The following is a 26,815-nucleotide window of genomic DNA, read 5'->3' on the forward strand; positions in this document are numbered from 1 at the left end:
ACTTGCAACTTGGTTGCAGGACTAACTGGTTGTGGGAAGCTAGTGGGATGTTGTCTTGGGATGTTTTGGGATTTGATTAACAGTGGCAAGAGGGACTGCAGAAATTATTTTCATACTCTATGACTGCATTGTTTAGTGAAGGAAAGTCCCATCCCAATTGATAAGAGGACTATCTATATTAAAAGAAAATGTTGGTATTGTCTACCTAAAATTAATTTCTAAAGTGTGATAAAACTGAAAAAGCCAACAATATCTAAACAGACAAGTTTCCAAATTAGGGAACAAATGCTACAAAATAGGTTTTAAAAAATGCTTTTCATAATTTCCCAGGAAGGCACTTTATACTACTGTATTCCCTTATAACAAATATTATGATTAATGTGCTCTTAAAATGTCAAAACAAAGCCATTATTTTGTTAACTTCAAGGCCCTTAATTGTATATTATTCCCAGGTCAGTAAAGCAACTTGAAGTCTTCAGATATTGATCTATAATTTGACTATTTAGTTAAAACATTACATTTATACCAAACCTAATGAAATGTTAAAGTTTGGCATAATGAATAATGGATATTTGATTCTACTTTCATAGAAAGTTAATAAGTGTCATATACCCACTATATGAGTTGGTGTCAAGAACTGTCACTTCTACTTCTTAAATGAATTTTAGAATGTTTAGAAGCAAATTTCATACAACTCTAAAAAATAAATTTCAATTATTTTTATTATTAACTCTAATTTCGTTTTCCTGTTTTCCTGGATGTAGGAGAACCTCTTAATGAGGATTCATTTCCACATTGCAGATGAATCTAAAGAAGATATCTGCACTGCCCCACATTGCATTTCACACCAGAAATTTGCAATGACCTTGTTTGAACAGGTACAGCAAAACAACAATTCTAAGTTATATTAATCCTGAAATGAAGAAATAGACTTGGAAATGAGCAAAAATATTTTCTTCTGTTAATATCTAACCATTTATTTATCTGATTTAGTGTGTCTGTACCAGTTGTGGTGCTACTTCTGACCCGTTGCCCTTCATCCAGATGGTGCATTATATCTCAACTACTTCACTCTGGTGAGTCTCAGGCTTTTTGCAAAAAAAAAAAAAAAAAAAGAAATTCCTTGGTTTAATTGTTCCCCATTTTTCTACTTGAATGAAATAGATTGATATTTTGGTATGTATAGGATCCCTACTGAGCTTCTTTTGCCACCCATTATGCAGCTGTGGGCTATGCCCTTACCTGACTTTTCTCTAGATTAGGGATCCACAATCCTTGGGCTGCAGCCCAGTACCAGGTCACAACTCGTTCAGAACCTGGGCGTGCAAGGAGCAGGTGAGCGTATGCAGCTCCATTTGTATGAGTGGCAGACACATGTGCATGTCAGTTGCGCAAATGGAGCTTTGTGTGCAAGCGTGCAGGCCCACTGCTTGCGTAGAACCATCCCTTCTCCACCACCACCACCACCCCTGCTGCCAATGTCGCTGGGCTGCAAAGTCAGAAAGGTTGGGGACCACTGCTCTAGATAGCATCTTTTCACCCCATCTTCCAAGGACTTTCTCACAGATATTCAAGAAAGTCAACACTAATTTGAAGTTATAAAAAATTAAAGGAATTTTTTACACACCACTACAGCAGCGAGAATAATTTTTGCACAATACTGGAAGAATGAAGGATTGCCATCGGAGGAAGAAATAATCATGAAAATATTGGAATGTGCAGAGATGGACAGATTAACTATGAGGTTGAAAGATAAAGAAGATACAGATTACTATCAAATTTGGAATTTATTTTATTCTTGGTTAGAGAAAAGAATGAAGGATTAGGAATTGAACATGTATTAGCATAGCAACTCCAGACAACTTGTTGATTGGAAAAATTAACATATGTTGATGAAAAAAAAATTAATTAATAAAAAAATTTATGACTAAAAAAAAATATTAAAGGAATTTATACATAATTTCAAAGAAAATGCTGATCAAATTAGTAAGTAATTTCCTCCGTATTTCTTTTTTTTATAATATTTTATTCATTTTCCAATTTTACATTTAAGTATTTAAAAAGCAACGTGGTGGCTGGTTTAATCAATAATTTGATAACAAAATCTTTAGTACAAATCTCAAGTTACAACATCAAATATTTCCTCTCTTTTTCCCTTAACATTTACTGTCTCGTATTTAAGCTAATACAGTTCTTATTATATCAACACAGTAAAAACATCATTATTACATTTATCAATAATTTTTAGCTTATATGTACCTTAATTATTTTTTACATTCAATCTTCATAAACAATCCATATCCTGTTATTAATTTTTTCCCAATTTTTAGTTTCCCATCAATATTCCAATTTAACCTTTGATATTTATAATTTTCAGGCTTTAGGTAACCAAGATTTCCCTTATCTCAATTCATAATTTTTAAATATTAAACAGATAAAACCCTTATTTTCAACTAATTTCCAAATATTTTAAATCTAATGACCAGAATTCCCCTTATCTCAACTTCTCCCTTTAACGTCTAATTAATAATATAAAATCTCTTTTAGGAAATAACAAGTTGTAATACCAAACTTTGCCACAAGATGTCACCGATGCCGTTTTAAGATTGTTTAAGTCCAAGATTTTTATAATCTGTTTTCCAATTTTATTTCTTTTTTGTAGATAAAAGCAAAAGTCTCCAATAAAAATAGGAAAAATTTTGGTCCCCAAGTTTCAGGAACATATAAATCCAATTAGATTAAAGTTGTTCTTTTAATGCTTTAATTCCCCTGGGTAGTCAGTCACTGCTATTCTTAGAGGGTGGGATAGAAATTCCCTTCCCTCTCTCCTCACAGGGGGAAAGATATTTCAGGCAGCTTTTACAGGAAAAGAAAGTGCTTAGGGTAAAGAGAAGATCAGATTTCACCCAGTTTCATCTGTGTTGCTTTCGAAGTGCTTGGTGGTAAGTTTGACTTGGCCTGTCTGCAGCCTAGTGACGGGCCAAATTACTATGGCCAGTCTTTCCTCCGCCGGTTTGGAAGCCTGCCCCAGATCAAGCAGAAGGGCTGCCGCCCTCCTGCGATCAAGCGGAAGTCCCCTCCTTGCTCGTTGCCCCTACAGGGTGACTTTCAACCCTTTCCAGGGTCCCCCAGCGGAGCGAAACCGAATGTGGAAGACAGAGCTTGCCTTCCAGTGGCCACGGCGGCTGCGATGGCAAACCGGAAGCCATTTCCTCCCTATTTCTGTTACTGTTTTCTTAACATTATAAATCCTATGGTGAAAATAGTTTGTCATTTTTCTTAATTTTATAAAACTCACTATTCTTTCTTAACACTAACTTTATCCAACTTGAAAAAAAACAAAGGCTGTGCATTTATTGTAGATAAAGCATCACAAATTTCAGCTCAGAATTGAATAGCCAACAGAGTGACTAAGACAGTGGCCCCCAACCTTTTGCACATCAGAGACCGGTTTTGTGGTAGAGGTTTTTCCACAGACCGGAGGGGCCATGGTTTTGTGTGCTGCCTGCATCCCATGGAGGGGGCTTCGCTTGTTTGCGTGGTCCGGTTGCTGGCATGCCGCCGATCTATGCCGATCCACGGACCAGGGTTGGGGACCCCTGGACTAGCAGATGTGTCAGGAATTAAAGTTCAATTTGCACCCCATTAGAAATCTTGCTTGAGTGAGGCATATATTTTATTCAGGTGCACATTTGCTGAACCTATAAGCTGAAAAGCTGTTCTTTCGTGACAGATCTCAAGAAGCAGCAAGAGGTTTAAATATTGTTTATAAAGAAATATGTTTTTATTCTTGTTTTACACTTTTTGAACATTTAAAGCAATCAGGCCATTTGCATGCTGGAGAGACGAGACAAACCAACACCTGATATGTTTGGAGAGCTGCTACAAAATGCCAGCACAATGGGAGACATGAGAAACTGTCCGGTTTGTATATATAATTTGTATTTAGTAGAAGAAGTAGCCTGATTGGGGATGGGGGAGTATGTGCTGAAAGCTGCTTTTGAGTAGAGAGGTTTTTAGTATGTGATTTGTCAGTATAGGTCAGGGGTAGGCAACCTTGGCTCTTTTTCATATGTTTTAGTCTCCATCTTAGTTGCTCTTCTCTGGTTTTTTCCCAAACTCTTAACATCTTTTTTGTGATATGACTTTTTATTAATCACATTAGAAAACTACAACATTATGTTATGACATTATGACTTTATGACAAGTGCATCAATTTGAATGGCAATTATGTTATAAAGTAATGCAATGTTGTAGTTTTCTAATGTGTATAATAAAAGTTCTGTATGTGCAAGTGTATGTCATTGATAACCAAACGGAGATTTAGTTCCGAATTGCCCTCGTAGCTAGCACTGATGATGTTACCTAGTTTGGGTAATGAAACATCTACAAAAAAAAACAACCAAGCTCAGAGAATACCAAGGACCCTTCATTTCAGCCTTGAGCTACAAATATTCTCCTTTGTTGGAAACAGTTTAATACATGCACAATATTCCTTTTAACATTTAGGAATATTTGAAGAACTTAATATATTTTATGTATTGTGTTTGTTAAATTTATTTGATGAAAGTCATAGTTGACTTGAAATAAAATAAAGAACCACAGTAGTCTTTTATCTCCCATCACCCAGTTAAACAAAGATTGCCGACTGCAGTGTTACAGATAAAGCGACAGGGTGGATTTATATTTAGGAAATGAGATGTGATTCCTGCCTTAGTTCTTACGAAGAGAAAAGGATTCATTCTCAGTCCCTATGCGTCACCACAATATAAATCTATCTTGCTGTGGAGACGGTTACTCCTGTTTATACTCTAGGAGGTGGTACACTCCTATTTCTTTCCACGATACAAATCAGTTGCATTTTCAAAAGTTCTGGTCTGAAAGCAAGATATGTCATTGTTATTAGGAGTTGAAGGCATATAACCCTAAATAAAACGGGAATGTTTAAAACCATCAGGAATTAAATACATTGGGTTTCTTTTCAGAGCAATTGTGGAGAAAGAATTCGGATACGCCGAGTATTGATGAACTCTCCACAGATCATCACCATCGGGCTGGTCTGGGACTCGGATCACTCGGATTTGGCAGAGGATGTAATTCATACCCTGGGCACTTGCCTTAAACTGGGTGATGTGAGTCTTAAATCTTACGGCAATATGTACATTCTTGTTTGACTCTGCTACTGTCCTTCATCTATATGTGCACATGCATGTTTGTGTGGTCTGCCTTTATTTCAAACATTTTTCCTTCAGCTTAAACAGTTACTTTTCAGTAAGTAAATTTAAGTTTTAGAGAAATTCAAGAATTGTACTGAGATTATTCTTCCCTCCCTGAAGTTGTTCTTCAGAGTAACTGACGACAGAGCAAAACAATGTGAATTATATTTGGTTGGAATGATCTGCTACTATGGAAAACATTACTCCACCTTTTTCTTTCAAACAAAGATTCGTATGTGGATGTATTTTGATGATGCCCATGTTAAAGAGGTAAGAAATTTAGAGGGGAAAAAAGAATAAAATGTTTGGATCGTTACAGTGTAAATCTATCTGGATTGTTTTTAGATGAGTTGATAAACTTCCAATTATTTGCAAGCAGTTTATAAGGAAACATTCCAGATAGGTTGCATCCACTGTTTCTAAAATATAAAAATGACACATTATTTAAGAGAGCAGGCCAGGATATATGTTGTCTGCCATGTTTCATTATGTCATGAGTTGTTGAGAAAAGATCTAACAAAATAACATAGGATTCAGTACAATGCAATGATGGTAAGACGAAAACTTTTCAGCTCTTCTTGGGAGAAGTAAATAACATAAATCAGGCGTGTCTAGCCCTTGGATTGCACGTGGCCCTGGACAGGTCCTAATGCGACCCCACAAGATCATAAACTTTTTAACATTATTATGTTGTTTACATACATTAACTATTTTATATATTTTATATGTGGCCCAAGACAATTCTTCACTCAGTGCAGCCCAGGAAAATGAAAAAGTTGGACACCCGTGCCATAAATAAGTAGTCTTTTATTTGTTCTTCACTTATTTTAACCTGGATGCTTTCTATAGCAAGTCTATAGAAAGTCTAATTTCTTTTAAATTTCTTTTTTAATCTTTATAACTTTAGAGAGGAATAGGTTGATTTGTTGAGGATCCGGGTCTTTTATCATAACCCTGAAAAACTCCATTTCTTTTTTTGCTAGTTCTATAAATTCTCTTTCTTTTAATATAGATTGGTTCAAAGTCCATCTTGATTTTTTTTTGTATTCCTCTCCACATCACTTTTAAAGGGTTATGGTCTGCCCATGTACCTGGTTCTATCTCAATTTTCTGCATATTTATCCTCAGTTCAGATGTCATCCAGAAGCCCCGACTTCTTCCATCCATCTCGTCAAATGCCAAACCAGAAGTCCTTTAGTCTCCAGGCCTTTGATCATCTTAGTTGCTCTTCTCTGAATTTTTTCCAAACTCTCAACATCTTTTTTATGATATGGTGACTAAAATTGGCTGCAGTATTCTAGGTGTGGTCTTACTAGGGTTTTATAGTAAGTTAAATAAGGATTGCTGACTACAGTGTTACAGATAAAGTGACAGAATGGATTTATATTTAGAAAATGAGATGTGATTCCTGCCTTAGTTCTTACTAAGAGAAAAGGATTTTCTTATTTATTTGATTTTCAGCCCCTATCCGTCACCAGAATAAAAATGATTAGTTAGTTAATGTAGGGGCCATTGAATCATAATACTTGTTCACTTAATTTTAGTACTAGCTTATAGCTCTTTCAGGGAGAATCCTGTAATTTATTTTATTCTGTATGATTTATCTTTATCTTTGCCTTCTATTTCCCATAATGTTTTTATCCATCACATGTGCAGTGTAGATGAGTTTCTGCTTACTGAATAGCACCTCAGTGGAGCAATCACTCTTTATTTGTTACAACACACAAATTTAATGCTTTTTTTTCTGAAATCCACAGGTCACCTAGTGATCACCTCCAGATCCATAATTCAAAAGTGTTTATCATTCTTCTCCCATTTTTTTCAAGAGCCAGGTTTCATAGCCATGTGTTACCACTGGAAAGAAAATTATATTAACAATTTTGATCTTTGTTATAATAGATACATCCTTTCTCTTCGTGATCTTGTTCAATCTGCATTGTCTTCCTCCATAGGAGTAATCTCAACTATATTTTGTCCATCTTTATCTATTCAAGAGCACAAGAAAACAAAACTATCTACTCTCTTCCATTCTTTATTGTCACGTGAATTGTTAATGAACAATGCTGGTTGAACAAAGCTTCTATTGGTATAACATTTAACATTAACCCAGAATTTTTACTTTCATTTTTAATTTCATTATGGCTACAGGGTGATGTTAATAATGTGTCTGCAAAAACACATAAAGTGAATAGATGTATCTTTGGTTTCTTATAGATATTTCAGAGAATTACAGTCACTTCCACATAGGTTGTCCAGTACTCACATTGTTTAGAAACAATTTCTGTCCAAAATATTTGCATGTTTCTTATTTGTTGAAAATGATATAGCTCAATTCTGATCTATTCTTTCAATCTCTTATCAACTTTATGTTGGTAACAGGAAAATCCCACCTTGAGGAAGATGGGTGCTTGAAATGTACATCACATTACATTTACATGAAATGTAAATAAATACATAAATACATAAAATACATTGGAAAAGGCAAAAAATTGAAAAGAATCTACAGAACTTTCAATAGATAACTAGATTCAAAAGTTACGAAAAATAAAAATTTACAAACTGAGCTGTGCTAAGAGGTTGAATACACACATACACACAAACACGCCTCTTCATCAAGTACTTTTGCTCTACAAACCACAAAAGGATCAAATTAATTGCTGCTACTTTTTTTCCAGACAATGGTCCTGGAAATGGAGTCTCTCTACAAATGCTTGCTGTGGATGCTATGTTTTGTTTCGTAGTATGTTTTATTGTTTTAAGTTCTTAATAGAATAAGAGCTTTTTTGAAAATAAAAGAGTTCTTTGTCTTAAACTGCCGCTGGCCTTTAATGTAATATTTTGTTTGTATGTAGTTAATATGTTATTTACAGTATAACAATTGTTTCTCATTGTCAGTTGGATTCTTGGTCATCTATTTGTCAAGACCAATGTCTTTGTTGTACTTAAGTGTATCAAAAATGATCCCCCCATTACTTTTTTTTTAATATTTTCAGATAGGCCCTAAATGGAAAGATGTTGTTACTAAGTGCATTAAAGGTCATTACCAACCCTTGCTACTCCTTTACGCAGACCCAAGAGGAACTCCAGTATCAACCCAGAATCTATCCACACAGGATTTACCACAGTATAGCAGAACCTATTATGATAGTGAAGATTCAGGTAACCTTTTGAAGTTCTTCGTGTATTTTTGGTAGCAATGAAGATATACGATATGAATATTTATGGCACTGGCAATAGGTAAAGCCTTGTGAGTTATCAGATATCAGCCAAATGGTACAGAAATGGAATTTAGCTCTTTGCCTACCTGAAAGATAGCCAATCATGCAAAAATAACTTCATACATTGTGCAAAAATTCAACTATTCTGAATACCATATGTATTTTTGTACGTGTGCAACAGTGTACGGTGGAAACAATTATTAGAGGATCAAATATTCTAAAGACCTTTATGCTTTATTTTTCACAATGTTAAATTTAAATTCTTGAAAAGTGTAGTGGTGTTGGAAATATAAGTCTGATTTTTTAAAAAAACCTTCCATATAAGAAATACTTTGGAATGTATTAGCATTTATTAATAATAAAAATTAGAAAATGTAATCCAAAGTGAATTATTCAGAAAACGTGCAAAGCTCCACTAGCGCGAGTAATTGAGCAGAGGGTGCTTGTGCTCATGCACGAAGCTCCACTTGCATGAGTAAAGCGCGCTCATGCATGAAGCTCCATTCGCACAATTGGAGCTCTATGCGTAAGTACTGTTCGCTCACACAAGTGGAGCTTCACACGCAATCACAATGGCCTCTGTTCATATGAGGGGAGCTTTATGTACAAGCGCAAGTGCCCACCACTCGCATGCAAAGCTCCATTCGCACAAGTGGAGGGTGCCCACTTGCTGCTTGCAGCAATAGAGCTGTGCGCGTGTGCGTGCGCCTGCCAGTCTCATGCCTCCCACCCCCGCGCACCAGGCCACCAAGGTGGAAAGGTTGGGGTCTTCTGGGCCAGATAACAGCCCTGGAAATTCTGAATTTTTTTTTACAACAAATGTTTCTCTTATCTGCTTGTATATCCATTTTTGCATTCTGGTATGATGTTATAAATCTAGACAGCATACTAAAAAGCAGAGACATCACCCTGCCAACAAAAGTACGTATAGTCAAGGCCATGGTTTTCCCTGTTGCAATGTATAGCTGTGAAAGTTGAACCACAAGAAAGGCTGAGCACCCAAAGAATTGAGGCCTTTGAACTATGGTGCTGGAGAAGACTCCTGCGAGTCCCCTGGACTGCAAGGCGATCAAACCGGTCAGTCCTAGAGGAGATCAACCCCGACTGCTCTTTAGAAGGTCAGATCCTGAAGTTGAAACTCAAGTACTTTGGCCACCTNATGAGAAGGAAGGACTCACTGGAGAAGAGCCTAATGCTGGGAAAGATGGAGGGCAAGAGAAGAAGGGGACGACAGAGAATGAGGTGGCTGGATGGAGTCACTGAAGCAGTAGGCGTGAGCTTAAATGGACTCCAGAAGATGGTAGAGGACAGGAAGGCCTGGAGGAACGTGGTCCATGGGGTTGCGTTGGGTCGGACACGACTTCGCAACTAACAACAACAACACGATGTTATATGATGAAGGCTATTGAATTGCCTGCTAAATATCTGCTATCCCTATCTGTAATGTCTGGAGATGCACGTCTCTTCACTTCAGTCCTCCCTTCCAGCTTTGGTCTCCAAGAGAAAGAGTGAAGTCTCAGGGCAAATGCCGATTGTATGGATTTCTTATTTCTTCTGGTGGTCAGAATTGCTGGAAGTGACACAGTATTGCTGGAGAGGAAAGAAATATCTTATAGTTTGGCCCTTTTTCCCAACATTACCTTCAGATCGCTGACAAAGAAAATCTATAAGGCGGTTGAATGGATGCCTACAGAAGGATGATGGAGGTGGATTGCAAGATGTACACACACAGATGCAGCCTTTTAGTGCTCATTGAGTATCTTTATCGTCTTAGGAGTGAAGAAATGTATTTACCCTAATTATGTTCATATTTTTTCTCATTTTCACAATTCCAATGTTTGCTATTTTTTAATAGGACGTGAACCTTCTATCTCAAGTGACACTAGAACAGATTCTTCTACAGACAGTTATCTGCATAAACATTCCCACCATGAATCTATGGTCAGCCACTTTTCTTCTGATTCTCAAGGAACGATCATTTATAATGTGGAAAATGATGTGGTTTCGCAAAGCAGCAGGGACACAGGTAATCTTTTTCTTTTAAATTTAGGATTTAAAATTTCTTTTAAATTTAAATTTGGGATGTTGGCAAAAACAAGTACTCAGAACATATTCTTTAACATTCATTGGTAGATATTGGATTGCTGTTTCAGTGATCCTTACTGTTGGCCACAATGACTAAGGTTACTGGAAATTAAAATTCAGAAATATTGGGAACTTCACTTCAATCTGTTAGTTAAAAAAGAGAGAAAATACTGTTTCCATTATTCTTTCAGTAAGAATTTTCTTCTCTTACAGTGTTCATGTATCACTGAAAAATATGTTTTATTTTTTTCTTTTCAATCATCATACTTAATTTAGCTTGACAGAAAGAGGCAAACAAAGCACAAAAGATTAAAGTGATATAGAAACTGACCCTGGCTTGTTTCTGTTTGTGTTATTTCTTCGCGAGGATTCCTATTCTTGGTCAAGTCACCTTGATAAATGAAAATATTTTTTTTTAAAAAAATATAGCCCCCATTAGCAACAAGTCTACTTGTTTTAAGAGAATGAGAAATAATAGTTTTTTTGGGGGGGGGAGATTATGATAGTTCTACTTACTGTAGAACTTTAAAAAAAAAGATGTAAGGACCACCTGGGAACGACTTACTGAAGCAGTGAAGAAAAAAAAATGCTATTCTTTTCTGGCACCTAATATCTTATCAGGTTTCCAGAGCTTCTATCCTATTAGATCCTCATATGCCTCCTAAAGCCTGGGAATTACATTTTCAGGGGATGGATGGAGATCCCTCATTGTAAGGATGAAGACTTGAGTGGTTCTCAGTATCTGCATCTACAATTAAGATCATTACTGGCTAACTCAGGAGGGAGAAGGGCCCTGGAGCTGACTTTATTCTGTCACCAGTACACTACAGATATATTGTCACTGCTGCCAGCTACCACGTGCAGGTAGAAACACCTAGCCATCAGAAAACTTTCTCTCTTGTCTGATACCATGCTGTCCCCTCTGCATATTGGATGCTAAAGATACAACAGTACCATTGGCTGAAAGGCTTTACTGTTGTGATTCCAGAGAGGTGGAAATTGCAGGACTTGTTTTTCTTTGTTTCTCCTTTTACAGAGACCTCAGAACCAGATTCATCCTACCTCTGATTAGTAGATATCCTGGTTGCCCAGATTCAGCCCTTGCCCAAATGCTGATCATAAATGAGCTACCTTTTGTTACAGCGCACATAGCTAGATTTCATGCAACAACAATTGGGCCAATTCTCTGCAGTGCATTCTATGTAACTGTAATTCATTTAAATTGTAGATATTATCACTTTATTTTTAATTTTAGAATTATCACGTTTTAACACAATTTTAGTGTCTACATTCTAATTTAGTATAATTTGCCTTCCAGGGTAAAGAAGTTGAGAAAGGCCGTTTTAAAGGGTCTGTAGTGTATCGTTCTGAACGAAAGCAATGTCCTGCTTTCAATTCCTTGTAGGTTTTCTGTAGAATTTCTAGAAATCAATATTGGTTTGATTTAAAAAAACTTTATTCTACATGTAAAATAAAGCGAGGACTGTTTTTTAAAAGCTCGTTTTCAAACATTGATGGATAGTTTTTTATATCTAAAGTCTGCGAGAATGAACAAAGCTTTTTTTAAAAAAAAACAAAATGCTGAACTATAATTTGTAATGTGTTTTACATCTTTCAGGTCACCTGACCGATAGCGAGTGCAGTCAGAGACATACTTCCAAAAAGAATTCTCTGGCAGACCGTAAGAGAAATAACAATAGGTCTAGAAAGAAAGGGGATGAAGCACAGCCATCTGGATATCATAGTGAAGGTAAAAATGATCCTTTCATTTGCGTTTGTCAAAGTTGGGACTGGATTGCTTTTTGGACCGTATCATGAAAATAGTCCACTGAGGGTATTTATGTTGTTTACATCAGGGCTTTTCAACCTTTTCACCCATTGTACCACTTTTAGGATATGGCAACATCCGAGTACCACCCAGCAAGGGTCAAAAACTTAATGACCCCCCCAAAAAAGGGGGAAAAAGTGATAAAGTACAGGTAGTCCTCGACTTACAACAGTTCGCTTAGTGACTGTTCGAAGTTACAATGGCACTGAAAAAGATGCGCCCCCCCCAAGCCACAGCCAAGCAAGACACCTGCCTGCCCACCTGGTGGCGCTCTTCCTCCTGTGCAAGCTTTTCATTGTTGTGAGCATTTCTGTTGAGGATTGGCAGCGGAGGTGGGGTGGAGGGGTGTTTGGTTTTTATTCCTCTCGTCTGCTGGGTGGTTGCAGCAGGTTTTGGTCACTTCACATGACCCTGGGACACTGTGACCGTCATAAATATGAATCAGTTGCCAAGCATTTGAATGTAAATCACAAGACCCTGGGGATGCTGCTACATTCCAGCTGATAGGCAATTCTTCTGGGCTCAGCAGAAGCACCAGTATCAGCGCTGAGCTCCAGCTGGAGCCTGGCGCTGATCCTGGCGCTTCCGCTGAGCCCTGACAGCCCTGCAGCTCCAGCCAGCTCTCGCTCAGGCTTGTGCGGTGCTGCCACCGGTTCGGCTCATTCCCCTCCCCCGCTACCACTTTTCTAGGATGGTCGCGTACCACCTGCCAGGTGCCAATGTACCACAGGTGGTACCCGTACCACTGGTTGAAAAGCCCTGGTTTACATAGCGTTCTTCTGCTCTTGAAACATAGGAGAGACACTGAAGGAGAAACAGGTCCCCAGAACTGCCTCTAAAATGTTGAGTGGCACCAGCAAACTAAGGGAATTTAAAGAGACCGTGAGCAACATGATCCACAGCAGGACTTCACAGACACACCAGGGCTCCCCTCGTGGGAAGAACCAGACCGAAATCCAGTCACTGCCCAGAACTTTGGCCATTCAGACTCAAGACTGGGAAATGGAGAGCAACAGCAGCGAATCAAAGTCAAGTTCTTCCAGCAAATACCGCCCACCTTGGAGACCCAAACGAGAGTCGTTAAATATCGACAGCATCTTCAGTAAAGAAAAGAGGAAACAAAGTGGCTACACCCAACTCAGTCCCTTTGCAGAAGATGCAGGTAAAAATGAGCAAGATACGTAATACGGCATGGAATGGAATATATACTCTTGTTTATTGGGAGTCATTTGATACGATCCGAACAATTTTTTTTTCTATGCATCAGTAAACAGAAAAAAAAATACGTGGTGTTGAATGATATTTAATGGTTAACATCGAATATCCAGTTGTGTTTTGGTGCTCTGGCTTTTTGAAATAAAAATAAATAGTAATATAAAATAACATGGACGAGAAGTATGTGTTAAAATGATCCCAAAGGTTCTACATCTGTTTTCTTTGTGGTATTTTTTTGTAAATTTTTCCTTAAGTATGCAAAAAAAGAAAAAAAAGAAAACAATTTCTTACTTTTATTGACTGCATTTGATGTGAGATTAGTGGACTATAATCGGCAAACTGGAAGGGCCATTTTAGCCATCAGGTCGACTACTCAATGCGTATAGCCATATTAAAATATCCCAAACAGATGATAGTTTAGCCCGAGTAATAGCCAGTGAAATAGAGTCTACCATTGCTAGGTAATCAGTTCCAACAAATCACAGAATGTGTGTTTCTTCTGCAAAAATAGTGAAATTGGCTAAACCTACAAGCATTAAAATGTATTAATTTAAAGAAAAAAGTACCTGTGCAAAGAATGTTAATTAAGTTTTAAGTTGACCTCTGTAAAAGGGAGGTATCTAGATTAAGTTTGGATAAAATGTCTGTCTAGCAGTATGGCAATCAGATAAAAAGATAAGGGAAATTTGAGAAGTTTTAGAAAGTTTTGGAAGCCAACTTGAATAGATTTTTTGCAAGGATGAGAAACAGTGGATATATAGCATCAGAAAAGATTAAAATCTGTCTTTTGATTCAGCATTTTTATATGTGCAAAAACTTAGTAGCTGTACTCACATTATCACACAAAATTAAATATAAGTAAGCTACATTATAGCCTAATATTATTGTGAATCTAGTTATGGATTTAAGATGGAATACTATAAAGCAGAATGGTACCAGGTTTTGGGGGCAAACATTTGTTTGTTTATTCAATTATTTTATAGCCTTCCTTTTTTTTCCACAAACGCAAGGTGTGAAAACTCTCTCCTGAAATTTAACTCAAAGCATCAGCCTTGGGAGGTAAATTGGCTGACTAGAAGTGAAGGTCCAAAATACAGCCAGTGAGCTTCTGGGGCTGAAGTTTGTACTTCCAGAAACTGAACTAAGTGAAAGAATGACATTTAACTTCTCTTTCCTATAATATCTTGTTTGTCAGCCAAAGAATTCATAGAAGATAAGCTAAAGGAGCCAGCAGGTGAAATAAGACCAAGGTGGTCCAACAGGTATAAGCACTGGACTTTAGGGCGTGGCGCACATCACATGATGGATCAGCACCCTCGTCTGATCCAAAGGATGGAATCTGGGTATGAAAGCAGCGATCGCAATAGCAACAGTCCAGTCAGTCTGGACATGCCTTTGTCGGAGAGCTCAAATGTCTCTAGGTATGTTTCATTAAAATGCGTTTTAATTTTTCTAACCTTAAGTCTTAAGTATCTCAATACATTATTTTACTGTGAAATGAGAAATGATTAAAAACTACCTTAAAAATTGAAAGATTGAGGGCAATAGAAGAAGGGGACGACAGAGAATGAGGTGGCTGGAGGGAGTCCCTGAAGCAGTAGGCGTGAGCTTAAATGGACTCCAGAAGATGGCAGAGGACAGGAAGGCCTGGAGGAACGCTGTCCATGGGGTCGCAATGGGTCAGATACGACTTCGCAACTAACAACAACAACCTTAAAATTATTGAGCAAAACTTTAAAAATTAGAACAAATTAAGAACTTCATTTCCACTTCATAGGCGTGTATTTTCTGCCTTTTTTAACAGCAATGTCAGGCCCGTGCATTGAACTTATATTGTCCATTTCTAAGCAAGCGGGGGAGGGGCACTCTGACTTTTCAGTCTTGTTTCTTTTGTTGCACAAAAGCAAGAATAGAATAGAATAGAATAGAATAGAATAGAATAAGGAATAGAATAAGGAATAGAATAAGGAATAGAATAGAATAAGGAATAGAATAGAAAGAATAGAATAGAATAGAATAGAATAGAATAGAATAGAATAGAATAGAATAGAATAGAATAAGGAATAGAATAGAATAGAATAGAATAGAATAGAATAGAATAGAATAGAATACAGCTGGAAGGGACCTTGGAGGTCTTCTAGTCCAGCCCCCTGCTCAAGCAGGAGAACCTATATCGTCTCAATTGTCAAATGTTTAGCCTTCTTTATCTTCTTTCATCTGAGCTATTTGGGGGCTGTATTTTCTACTTACTGCAGGGAAGTGTTGATCTTAACAGAGAAGAATGACTATCGAAAAACCTTTTGCTCCTTTCTCCAAAAATACGATGCTGCTTCAGAGTATGTTAACTAATGTACATGACCCTTGAGGTTCCTTCTAACCCCATAATTTTATGAATGAATAATTGTATGTAATAAAACCTTCTGTTCCCATTTACCAAAGATTGAGCAGATGGAAAAGACCCGTTTTAAAACTTTTGCCCCTGATTTGGGGAATCCTTCTTAAATCAGCTTTCTGGTAAAGAGGAAAGAACCTTTTTCCCTCAGCTCCATCTGGCGTTGAGTGGGAAGTTTCTGCTCTATCTGAAGAACAGAGATTGCTAAAACAAGAACAAAGAAAGAAAAGAGAACATAATTGGAAATTCTGAAGGGGCTGAATGGGGATGGTACTCCCTTCCTTCCTTCCTTCCTTCACCATGCAGCCAAGCTTTATTTTTCAAAATAAAGTAACAGTAGTAGACTCGGGATTTTTATTGCTCCTTTACAAAGAAAAGTGAAAGTGTTTCACGAAAAAATAAAGTTTTTTTTTTGTTCTTTTTAAAGGGATTATCATATCAAACGAACTGGAGATGTTATTCCTGCCTGGCATAATATTCCCAAATCACATAGCAGTAGCATCTTCGAAGTAGAGTCGGCCTCATCTGCAACCTGCAGGACAAAAAATAAATACTCCTTTGGCAATGGTAAGGTATCATTCTCCAAATACTTGCAATCCTGGATCATATTACGATCTCCCCTTTTTTTCTAGGCCATTGTCCTGTGTTAACAGAAGGAAGGAGATGGCATCTGGTCAGGAAAGGACCTTGGATGTATGGGGGATAGCCCAATACAAACTCAGTGTGTGCCAGGAAAAAAAAGTTAATGCCTATTCTAGTAATCACTAGGAAACTACCAATATCATTAGTAAAACTACTCATAAGACCATACTTTATGAAAACCCATGGAGTGCACTTTAAACCCTGTATAGTTCAGTTAATTGCAAACCAACAAAATGTAATAATACAGATGGTCCATACCACTTATTTACACCTACTATTGGGACTATAATTTCCACTGCTAAGCGATGTAGTTGCTAAGTGACTTCTACCTCATTTTATGATTTTTTTGCCACTGTCGTTAAGCGAATCACCACGATCATTAAGTTAATGATCATTAAGTGAATCCAGCTTCCCCCAATTACTTTGCTGGTCAGAAGCCTCCTGGGAAGATTGCAAATGGTTACCCCAAGATGCTGCAATCATAGTAAATATGTTCAAGTGCCCACATTTTGATCACATGCCAATAGGGATGTGGTGACAGTTGTAAGTGTGAGGACTGGTCTTTGTCACTTTTTTCAGTGCTGTCGTAAAGGTGATTAAATGAATAGTCATAGGACAGTGGTGGCGAACCTATGGCACGCGTGCCAGAGGTGGCACTCGGAGCCCTCTCTGTGGGCACACATCCCGTTGCCCCAGCCTCGCTTCCCCCGTGACCCCCTCACTAGCAGCCCCCCTGGAGGAGAGTCGCCCCCGAGCGTGGCCCACGCGAAGCAGCGCAGCCAAGGACATGGCAGCCAGGCAGCGTAGACAAGACTCTGCTCTCATGCCCCATTGCGCACAGTTGATGCTGCGGGGGGCGGGCAGAGGGCGTGGCCGCCATGGCGCTGCTGGACTGCCTGGGCGATCTGCGGCGAGCCCTGAAGGTGGTGAGTGGCCCTGCGGGCAGGCTGGCAGGGGATGTGGGCGCGGAGCAGGGGCGGGGCAGGGGGTAGAATGGGGGCGGGGCCAGTTTTTGGGCACTCGATCTCTAAAAGGTTCGCCATCACTGTCATAGGACAACTACCTGTAGCTGGGAAAGGCAAAGAAAACTGAGGCAAAATGTGTAGGGAGCTAGCCCAGTTCCCTCATGAGAAACACCAATAGCATTTGGAGCTTTTTAGATGAGAAAGAAGCAACATAAACAGCAACATGAAGAAGATGAAACCGTATGGAAAATATGGATCCAGATAATCGATTGTTAGTAAATAGCAAAGTGAGCTAAGCAAGTGAATGAGCGCATGTAAACCTCTTTTGTACAGGCTATTCCTCTATAAAGATGAACTTAAAACTGTGTGTTTTACACATAGCCTCATCCCAAGAAAGGTCACCAGATTAAAATACCACTGGGCCTCGCTAGTGGCATCTTTTCATATTGTGTGCTTCCATCTAGATATCTTGCAAAGGCATGTTTTTTCTAATGTATTCTTTTTATACAAAATGTATAATTTATAATTTGGTAATTTGGTAGATATAGTTTAAGAGTTAATTTTTAGATGTACTCAGACATAACTATTTCAGAGGAGTATAATAACTCCAAATGGTTGTACTTATAGGTTGTACTTATGGGTAAGGAATTCAAGAAAGAAAATAAGGAATGTAAACAAAGGCAGCTCAGATATATCTCAGTGAAAAAAAATTAAACTGTGTAAGAAGGTATTTGCATGTATCCCGAGTTTGAATATTGGTAAAAGGGTAGCTTTTCAGTTAACTCACAGCAAAGCACATATATCAATTTAATTTCAATTGCAATAAATATATGTAGTCTAATAATTTACTAATTGCAAGGCCTTTTTATGCCCAGCTCCCATGACTCTCTTGCAAATAAAGATGTTTCCAGACTATGTTCCATAGAAAAGGTGGTAGGTAGGATTATGAAGTACTGCACATACTGTATGGCTGAACCTCTGTAACCATTGCAAGCCCAGCCCAGGCTGACACTCTATAGCAGGGGGGTCAAACTGCCGGACCGTGGGCCGGACGCGTCATGCAGAAGCCGCGCCCATCCCATTGCCGGCAATGGCAAAACCGTCTCGATACGTTGCGCAATGTCATGTGACATCGCAAGTTTGACATGTCTGCTCTATAGACTATTTTTACCTCCTTAATAAATCTTTGATTGGAAGCTATTGTTTGACTCAACATTTCTATTAGCCACAGTTCATTTAACGAAACTAGCCTTATAAGAAGCACAGAAAACTATGAAAGTAAACAATGTGGTAGTTAAATATAATATAAGATAAAACTTTTTTTGGGGGGGGGTTCCCTCTAAAGGTGGGGAGCTACTTGTTTCTTCCAAAAGTGAACTAGATGAATTACAAGAAGAAGTAGCAAGGAGGGCCCAGGAGCAAGATTTCCAGAGGAAGCAGGAAAAGGAATTAGAGACAGCCATGGGCTTTAATCCCCACCCAAGCAGATTCATGGATTTGGATGAACTGCAGAATCAAGGTAATCTGTGTGTCGGATAATATGTGCTTGGAAAAATGATAATAGATAGTATACTAATCTGCTATGCATTCAGAAAGACAAACATATAAATATGAATTTTTTTTGTAAAAAATAGTTTTTTGCCATGATTTAATAAATTGAGGCAAAGAAAAAAAGCACTAGAAAAAGAAAAGGGAAAAGAAATAAAAGCAATTCAAAATAAAAGAATAACATATATATAAGGGCTTCTCATATATATAGATATGCATGTAAAAATATATTCAACAATTACAGAATTTCATTGGAATTATCCATATTTAACGTGCATCTGTAAGCAACGTGTTCATATATCACAGGTTTTCAATCTATTGAATAATTGCGGCCATAAATTTATCTTTTCAATATTGAAGAAAACATTGGAGGAATTTCCTCAACAATAAGAAGTGCAAGGATAATCTGTCAATTTCAATGCTTCTCAAAATAATAGGACATTACAAAGAAGTTAAGATTTAGAAAAAAACATTGATTGATTGATTGATTGATTCATTCATTCATTGTCCAATAGCCTGATGATTTACTCACAATATATTGAGCCCAACAAGTCTTAAATATTATTTTTATGAATAAGATATAATTTAACATCTAATGAAATTTTAATACGTAAATACAGTTTCCTGAAGTCAGTATAATTTAAAACGAGAGCATACTACCAAGAAAAAAAATAAATTGCTAATTTAGATTTAAATTTAAAAGTTTGTAAAAGTCTTAATAGCATATTCAAAACTTATCTAATAAAATAAATCTAATAAAATCTAATTCTGAATAATGGAAAAAGGAATGCCGATGAATATCTGGATGTGTAAATAGCTTAATAAGGAAGACAAACGCATACATACTCAAGCCACCTATAAATTAGAACACTGAAATTAATATCTGAAATGTTTAAACAGAGTACTAATTATGACGTTTTGAATGTAGTAATGCATTTCCAGTGCCTTTTAATTTTACAGCACCTACAGAGCTGAGTCTGCATCTTATATATTTTATTAACTTACTTTCTTTATTCGTGTCAGATTATAGACATATAATGATCAACGCTGAGCAAATAAAATAAGTATGAAATTGGTCATAGAAATATACCAGGTGTAAAAAGTAGGTAAAATAAATAGGATTAAAACTGAATGACATTTTATTAACTTCATTTGGATACTATCAAGGTAGGGAAGACCACAACTAAGCTCTCTGTCCAGAAAAAATCCCTACTGGTTCATGAGCCTTAGCCACTAAAAGTGCTATAGATAGGGATCCCTACACCAGGCCGTGGGCTCTTGGCCAGCGGGCCACGGAAACAGCTGGCCGAAGTGCGCATGTGTGGGTGTACATTTCTCCCCCTCATGCTAGTGGCCATGGCCCTTTTTGCGCAGGCGCAAACAGGAATACTAGCGTGGGGTGGGTGCTCGTAGCCCATTTGCGCATGTGCCACTAACCCGGGGAGTTTGCGTGGCCCATATGCGCATGCGCATGGCACCAGCGCATGCTGCATGCGCAAACGGGATTGCTAGTGCCGCACCAGTGCACGCACACCAATTTTGAAGTTCCTCTCCTTCCCTCCGGTCCGCGAGCCGGAAAGGTTGGAGACCTCTGCTATAGATGTCACTTAGAAATCTAAAGCTAAATCCCATTGACCTTGGAAGCTCATCAGAATTGTGCTGGAAGGGACCTTGGTGGTCTTCTACTCCAACCCCTAGCTTAAGAAGAAGACCTTGTACCATTTAAGACAAGTGACTGTCCAGCCTCTTTTTAAAAAACCCCAGTGATGAAGCATCTATAACTTCTGACAGCAAGCTGTCCCACGGGTTAATTGTCCTTACTATTAGGAAGTTTCTCTTTAGTTCCAGGTTGCTTCTCTCCTTGATTAGTTACCATCCATTGTTTCTTGTCCTGCCTACATGCTCTTTGGTAAATAAGTTGACCCCCTCCTCTTTGTGACAACCTCTCAAATACTGGAATACTACTATCATGTCACCCCTAGTCCTCCTTTTCTCTAGATTAGCCAAACCCAAATCCTGCAACGGTTCTTCATATGTTTTAGTTTCCAGACCTTTAATCATCTTAGTTGCCCTTCTTTGCACTTTTTCCAAAGTCTCAACATCTTTTTTGTAATGTGGTGACCAAAACTGGATGCGGTATTCCAGGTGCGGTCTTACTAAGTTAGCGTTATAAAGCGGTATTAATACTTCACGTGGTTTTGATTCTGTGCCTGTGTTTATACAACCGAGAATTATAATAGCTTTTTTGGCTGCTGCCCCACACTGCTGACTAATATTTAAGTGATTGTCCACTAGGATTCCAGGGTTCCTGTCACAGTTACTGTTTTTGAGCCAGATTTCACCTAATCTGTTCTTGTACCTTTGGTTTTTCCTGCCTAAATGTAAAACTTTGCTTTTCTCCACATTAAATTTCATGTTGTTGGATAGGGCCCATTGTTCAAGTCTATCCAGGTCTTTTTGGATCCTGAGCTTGTCTTCTGGGAGGTTGGCTATTCCTGCCAGCTTAGTGTCATCTGCAAATTTGATGAGTTCCCCTTCTGTTCCCTCATCTAAGTCATTTATGAAGATATTGAAGAGTACTGGACCTAAGATGGAACCTTGTGGCCTTCTGTCAAGGCTGATTCACTCTTTCACCCACATTTTCTCACTCGCTCACAGCTTGACACAAAAGGGAAGCAGTGGTGGAATGGAATGGAAAGGTGGGGGATGGCATCTAGGCAACCGAAGCATATCTGGAAGTTTGCAAGTGTGGCTAGCTGTTTCCTTATAACAAAATGAACAGAAGTGATTGGTGGACTGTGGGTGGCTCAGACAGAAAGAGGGAAATAACTATCCTTGCGTGGGAAATCCAGAGCTGGTTTCGCTTCTTCTGTGCCAATGTAGTTTTTCAGTAAAGTACTCGTTGAGTATGGTTTGTCAGCCGGTTACAAATCCATCTAGTGGTGATGCTATCTATCCCACATTTTTCTAGCTTACAAAGAAGTAGGGTTCCACTACTTAATAGCTGTAACAGTTCAGGAAATTCCTTCTAATTTCAAGTTTCAATTTCTCTCTACAAAGTTTTTGTTTACCGGTTCTTGTCCTAGCCTCAATACCAATAAGTAATAAATCCATACCCTCTTTCCTGTGATGGTCTTCAAATATCGAAAGCCTGCTCTCATGTCTCTTTTTAGTCTTCTCTTCTTTAGGCTAAACATGGCCCATTTCTTTTAATTATTTTTCATAGAATTTAATTTCCAAGTACTCTGTTCTTCAGCTCAATTTATTGAATTGATTTGTAAAACTGGGTTTCATTGGCATGTTAATAAAACCCTGTTCCAACTCTCTATGCTGTATAACCTCCCTTGTTATTGTGGAAAGAATTTTATTTTAATAATAATAATCATAGGATATTTTTTATTCCAAATTAACTTGATTTCTTTCACTGTCTCAGCTATCCCTTAACCATTAACACAAATCCATGATCCACCCAAATTCTGGGAAATACGCTGTAACAATGGATTGCTAAATTGCACCTCTGCTAAGCTGTCAACTGACAATAACAAAGTCAAGTACCTAAACCCGGGGTAGGCAACCTTGGCTCTTTTATGACTCGTGGACTTTAACTCCCAGAATTCCTGAGCCAGCATGGCTCAGCTTGGAAACCTCTCTCTTTCCCCTCAGCATGGCTGGCTCAGGAATTCTGGGAGTTGAAGTCCACGAGTCATAAAAGAGCCAAGGTTGCCTACCCCTGACCTAAACCAAGAGTAATTAACCAAAGAACTTGTTCAGTCACACTTCCCCACACCCACCCCACACCCACAAACAGGCTACCCAGACACCATCTACACAACAAAAGGCAAGCCAACATACACTAGGAAGGACAATTAAAATTGACCTTTTGACTGAGTCCTGCACTGGAACCAGCACATACACATCCCCACACCCCAAGCCCATACCAAGGACCAGTCCCCCTTATGAAACAAAGTCTCTGTACCCCGTTTTCTCTGTAGTTGCCCCCAAGAGCAAACCTCTTCGCTTTTGGCCATAAATGGATTGCTGCTGGTGCTTGCGATAATCCCAGCTTAGAAAAGGGACCCAGAACATTGTTTTAACATTACACACGTCTTTGCTTCCGATGCATATTCCTCGCATTGGTTGCAGACAGATTTCAAACAAACAGGGCTTCAGGATATGTGATCTGCAATATGAGGGGAAGGGTGGATATGGATGGGGGCTGTTTAGAATAGATGAAGAGGGAAAGAAACTTGGAATGGAAACCAAGAATGCTGCCCTTGCAGGGAGGATTGATGGCTTTGAGAGGGCCGTGCAAGAGGCAGATTCAGCCTTTCAAGAGTCACTGCATCAAGAGCAGAAAGGAGATTGCGCTGCAGCTCTGGCTCTCTGTAACGAAGCTATATGTAAGTATTTATTAATTGCTTCAGCTTACTCTGCTTTGTCCAGTTTATCTATCAACATAACCTAAGTCAGTGATGGCGAACCTTTTAGAGACCGAGTGCCCAAAATACGCCCCCCACCCCCGTCCCTGCTCCGCCCTCCCCACTGGGCCACCCACCATCTCCACAGCCCGCCACAGATCACCCAGGCAGCCCAGCAGTGCCATGGCGGCCACGCCCTCCACCCATGCCCTGCAGCATCATCTGCGCAAGATGGGGCGCAAGGGCAGAGTCTTGTCCCCGCTGCCCGGCTACCATCTCCTTGGCTGCGCTGCTTCGCGTGGGCTGCACCCAGGGGCGACTCTCCTCCGGGGGGGCTGCTGGTGAGGAGGGGGCCGTGGGAGGAGGTGGGGGTGGAGAGACGGTGCGTGTGCCCACAGAGAGGGCTCCAAGTGCCGCCTCTGGCACCCGTGCCATAGGTTCGCCACCACTGACCTAAGTTAACAGAATTAACATGTTTAATGCAAACTAAGTTAGAAAGGGGGGGGATGCAAAAGATGTCTTTTTTCTATTTTTTTGCTATTGTACTTCCTTGTAATATCAGAATATAATATTCTTTTTTTTTATTACTGGGGGCTCCTTCTGTTGAAAGCTGAGAAAGGCAGATGAATTCTTGAGTCCACCTCTTCTGTCTGCTAATTACGCTTTCCCGCGTTTTCTTCTGCCCATAATTTTCTCAGTTCAGAAGCTGGTTTATCAAAACGTTTTAATTTCCAAAAGTGTAGCATGAAGTTGCTCGATCGTACAAAAAAAAAAAGCAAAATGTATACAGCAAAATGTCAAGAAGACGAAGAAAAGGAGAGTCGTTGTTTAAAATATGTGCTGTGGTTTTTTTAGGAATTTGTGCTGCTGCATTTTTTATTTTTATTTTTGTATCTCATATTTTTGATCGGCTAATTCTCCTTCCCACATCCTCCATTCTCTTCTTGCTGGTTAGCAAAATGGCAGACGAATTGGCTTTGGATGATTCACAGTATTTGTTTCTAGAAATCCTCTCTAATGGATTAAGGAAACAAGAAAGCAAAAACTAGACTTCATGGAAGCTTGGCCAGCAAACGTCTCACCTGGCTGCCCGTTGGGTTCCAGCTAACTGGGACTCGAGACAAGTACTTGGATTTAAATGGTTAGTTACATGAGGGTTACAATGACCTAGGTCAGGGCTTTTCAACCAGTGGTACGGGTACCACCTGTGGTATATTGGCACCTGGCAAGTGGTACGCGACCATCCTAGAAAAGTGGTAGCGGGAGAGGGGAATGAGCTGAACCGGTGGCAGCACCGCACAAGCCTGAGCGAGAGATGGCTGGAGCTGCAGGGCTGTCAGGGCTCAGCGGAAGCGCCAGGATCAGCACCAGGATCCAGCTGGAGCTCGGCACTGATCCTGCCGCTTCTGCTGAGCCCAGAAGAAGCGCCAATCAGCTGGAATGTTGCAGCATCTCCAGGGTCTTGTGATTTACATTCAGATGCTTGGCAACTGATTCATATTTATGACGGTCACAGTGTCCCAGGGTCATGTGAAGTGACCAAAACCTGCTGCAACCACCCAGCAGACGGGGGGGGGGGAATAAAAACCAAACACCCCCCACCCCACCTCCGCTGCCAATCCTCAACAGAAATGCTCACAACAATGAAAGCCTCGGACAGGAGGAAGAGCGCCGCCGGGCGGGCAGGCAGGTGTCTTGCTCAGCTGTGGCTTGGGGGGCACTTCTTTCAGTGCCATTGTAACTTTGAACAGTCACTAAGCGAACTGTTGTAAGTCGAGGACTACCTGTACTTTATCACTTTTTTCCTTTTTGGGGGGGGTCATCAAGGTTTTGACACCTTGCTAGGCGACTGGCGGTACTCGGATGTTGCCATATCCTAAAAGTGGTACAATGGGTGAAAAGGTTGAAAACCCTGACCTAGGTCTCCAAGGGCATTTCATTAAAAACCATTTAAAATCTTGCTTAATTCCACTATTTTATTTCTCATTAACTTGTTGGGACATGTAGCTAACCCGAACGTGCCTTATTGGGAATAGATGCATCCTTGTGAACTTTTTCATGGCAGTATTTGCATGTTCCTTTTTATTTTTTTATTTATTTTTTTGGTTGCATCATTACTTTTTTCTCTCCTTCCCCGAGTTTTGTTTTTTTGTTTCTGCTATGTTTTCTTTTGCTTTTTAGCTAAACTAAGACTTGCCATGCATGATGCCAGCTCTAGCACTCAGAGCAGAGTTCTAATCGATAAGAAGCTGCAAATCTATGTCCGAAAAGAGCGGAGCCTCCAGGATCGCATGCAGCAACAGCAACCTGTACAACCGCCGTCCACCTGCCACCCACCACCGGGCGGCAACATGACCCAATCTACAAGGTAGACTAAAAAAAATAAATATTGCCATACTCCAGATCTGAATTGGGCCTGATCTGGAAAGGAGTTTCCCCTGTTGCATGAAACTTCATTATTTCACTCAGATCTTGAATGAGAACGAGTGTGATGGACTCTTCAGGGTAATTCTAGAATGAACGTCAGGTATAAAATATTGTTACGCTCTATGCAGGGTTAGCATCTACAGTGTGGATCCAGCTGGGAAGTGACAATGTAATTGGGAAATTGTTAACCACATAAATTCAAAAACAAAAGAGGGCCTACATATTACTGCACAGAAATCGTGCGTGCCAAAGTTTTCTGTGGAATCTTTAAACAATAGCTACTCCTCTGATTCTTTCTATTTTGTTTGTTTCTATGGCTTGAAGTGGGCATGGGTTCAGGATAAGTATCTGTATCTGTCACCAGCAGTTTTCCTGAGCTATTTAGTGTCCAAGAGATTTAAACTAAAGGTAAGGTGCCAGAAAGTTAAGTACATGTACAGTGCAGTCTGAAAGTATTCAGACTCTCTTCACTTTTGTCAATTTTGCTATCCTGCAACCTGATTCTATAGTTGTTGAAAATCATTTTTTTCTCATTAATCTGCACTCAGTACCCAAATGGCAAAGTGAAACAGAGTTTTAGAAATGTCTGTAAGTAATAAAAAACTGAAATATCACGTAAGTATTCGGACCCTTCACTCAGTACTTTGTTGAAGCACCTTTGGCAACAATTACAGCCTCGAGTTTTTTTGGGTGTGACACGACAAAGCTTGGCACACCTGAACTGGGGAATTTTCTGCCATTCTGCCTTGCAAATCCTCTCAAGCTCAGTCAGATTGGATGGCAACCGTTGGTGGACAGCCATTTTCAGGTGCCTCCAGAGATGTTCAATAGGGTTCAAGTCAGGGCTTTGGCTAGCCCACA

At 39.3% G+C, this 26,815-nt stretch overlaps 1 protein-coding gene across 1 annotated transcript in view; it reads left to right on the forward strand.

Moving 5' to 3' along the window:
• Window positions 1-764: 764 nt before the first annotated feature.
• USP54 (ubiquitin specific peptidase 54) overlaps window positions 765-26,815 on the forward strand; it is a gene marked incomplete at its 5' end in the record, with an annotated part of 49,807 nt that continues 23,756 nt past the window's right edge. Inside the window, 14 exons of the mRNA XM_029285886.1 lie at window positions 765-878; window positions 994-1,076; window positions 3,819-3,924; window positions 4,986-5,132; window positions 5,337-5,486; window positions 8,210-8,375; window positions 10,290-10,460; window positions 12,138-12,269; window positions 13,144-13,509; window positions 14,758-14,983; window positions 16,382-16,521; window positions 18,907-19,080; window positions 23,390-23,509; window positions 25,709-25,895. Coding sequence (XP_029141719.1) covers window positions 765-878; window positions 994-1,076; window positions 3,819-3,924; window positions 4,986-5,132; window positions 5,337-5,486; window positions 8,210-8,375; window positions 10,290-10,460; window positions 12,138-12,269; window positions 13,144-13,509; window positions 14,758-14,983; window positions 16,382-16,521; window positions 18,907-19,080; window positions 23,390-23,509; window positions 25,709-25,895 — 2,282 coding nt within the window. The remainder of the gene's footprint in view (window positions 879-993; window positions 1,077-3,818; window positions 3,925-4,985; window positions 5,133-5,336; window positions 5,487-8,209; window positions 8,376-10,289; window positions 10,461-12,137; window positions 12,270-13,143; window positions 13,510-14,757; window positions 14,984-16,381; window positions 16,522-18,906; window positions 19,081-23,389; window positions 23,510-25,708; window positions 25,896-26,815) is intronic.

Source organism: Protobothrops mucrosquamatus, unplaced genomic scaffold (assembly GCF_001527695.2).
Source record: "Protobothrops mucrosquamatus isolate PMUCROS unplaced genomic scaffold, P.Mucros_1.0 scaffold2421, whole genome shotgun sequence".
Taxonomy (NCBI): Eukaryota; Metazoa; Chordata; class Lepidosauria; order Squamata; family Viperidae; genus Protobothrops; species Protobothrops mucrosquamatus.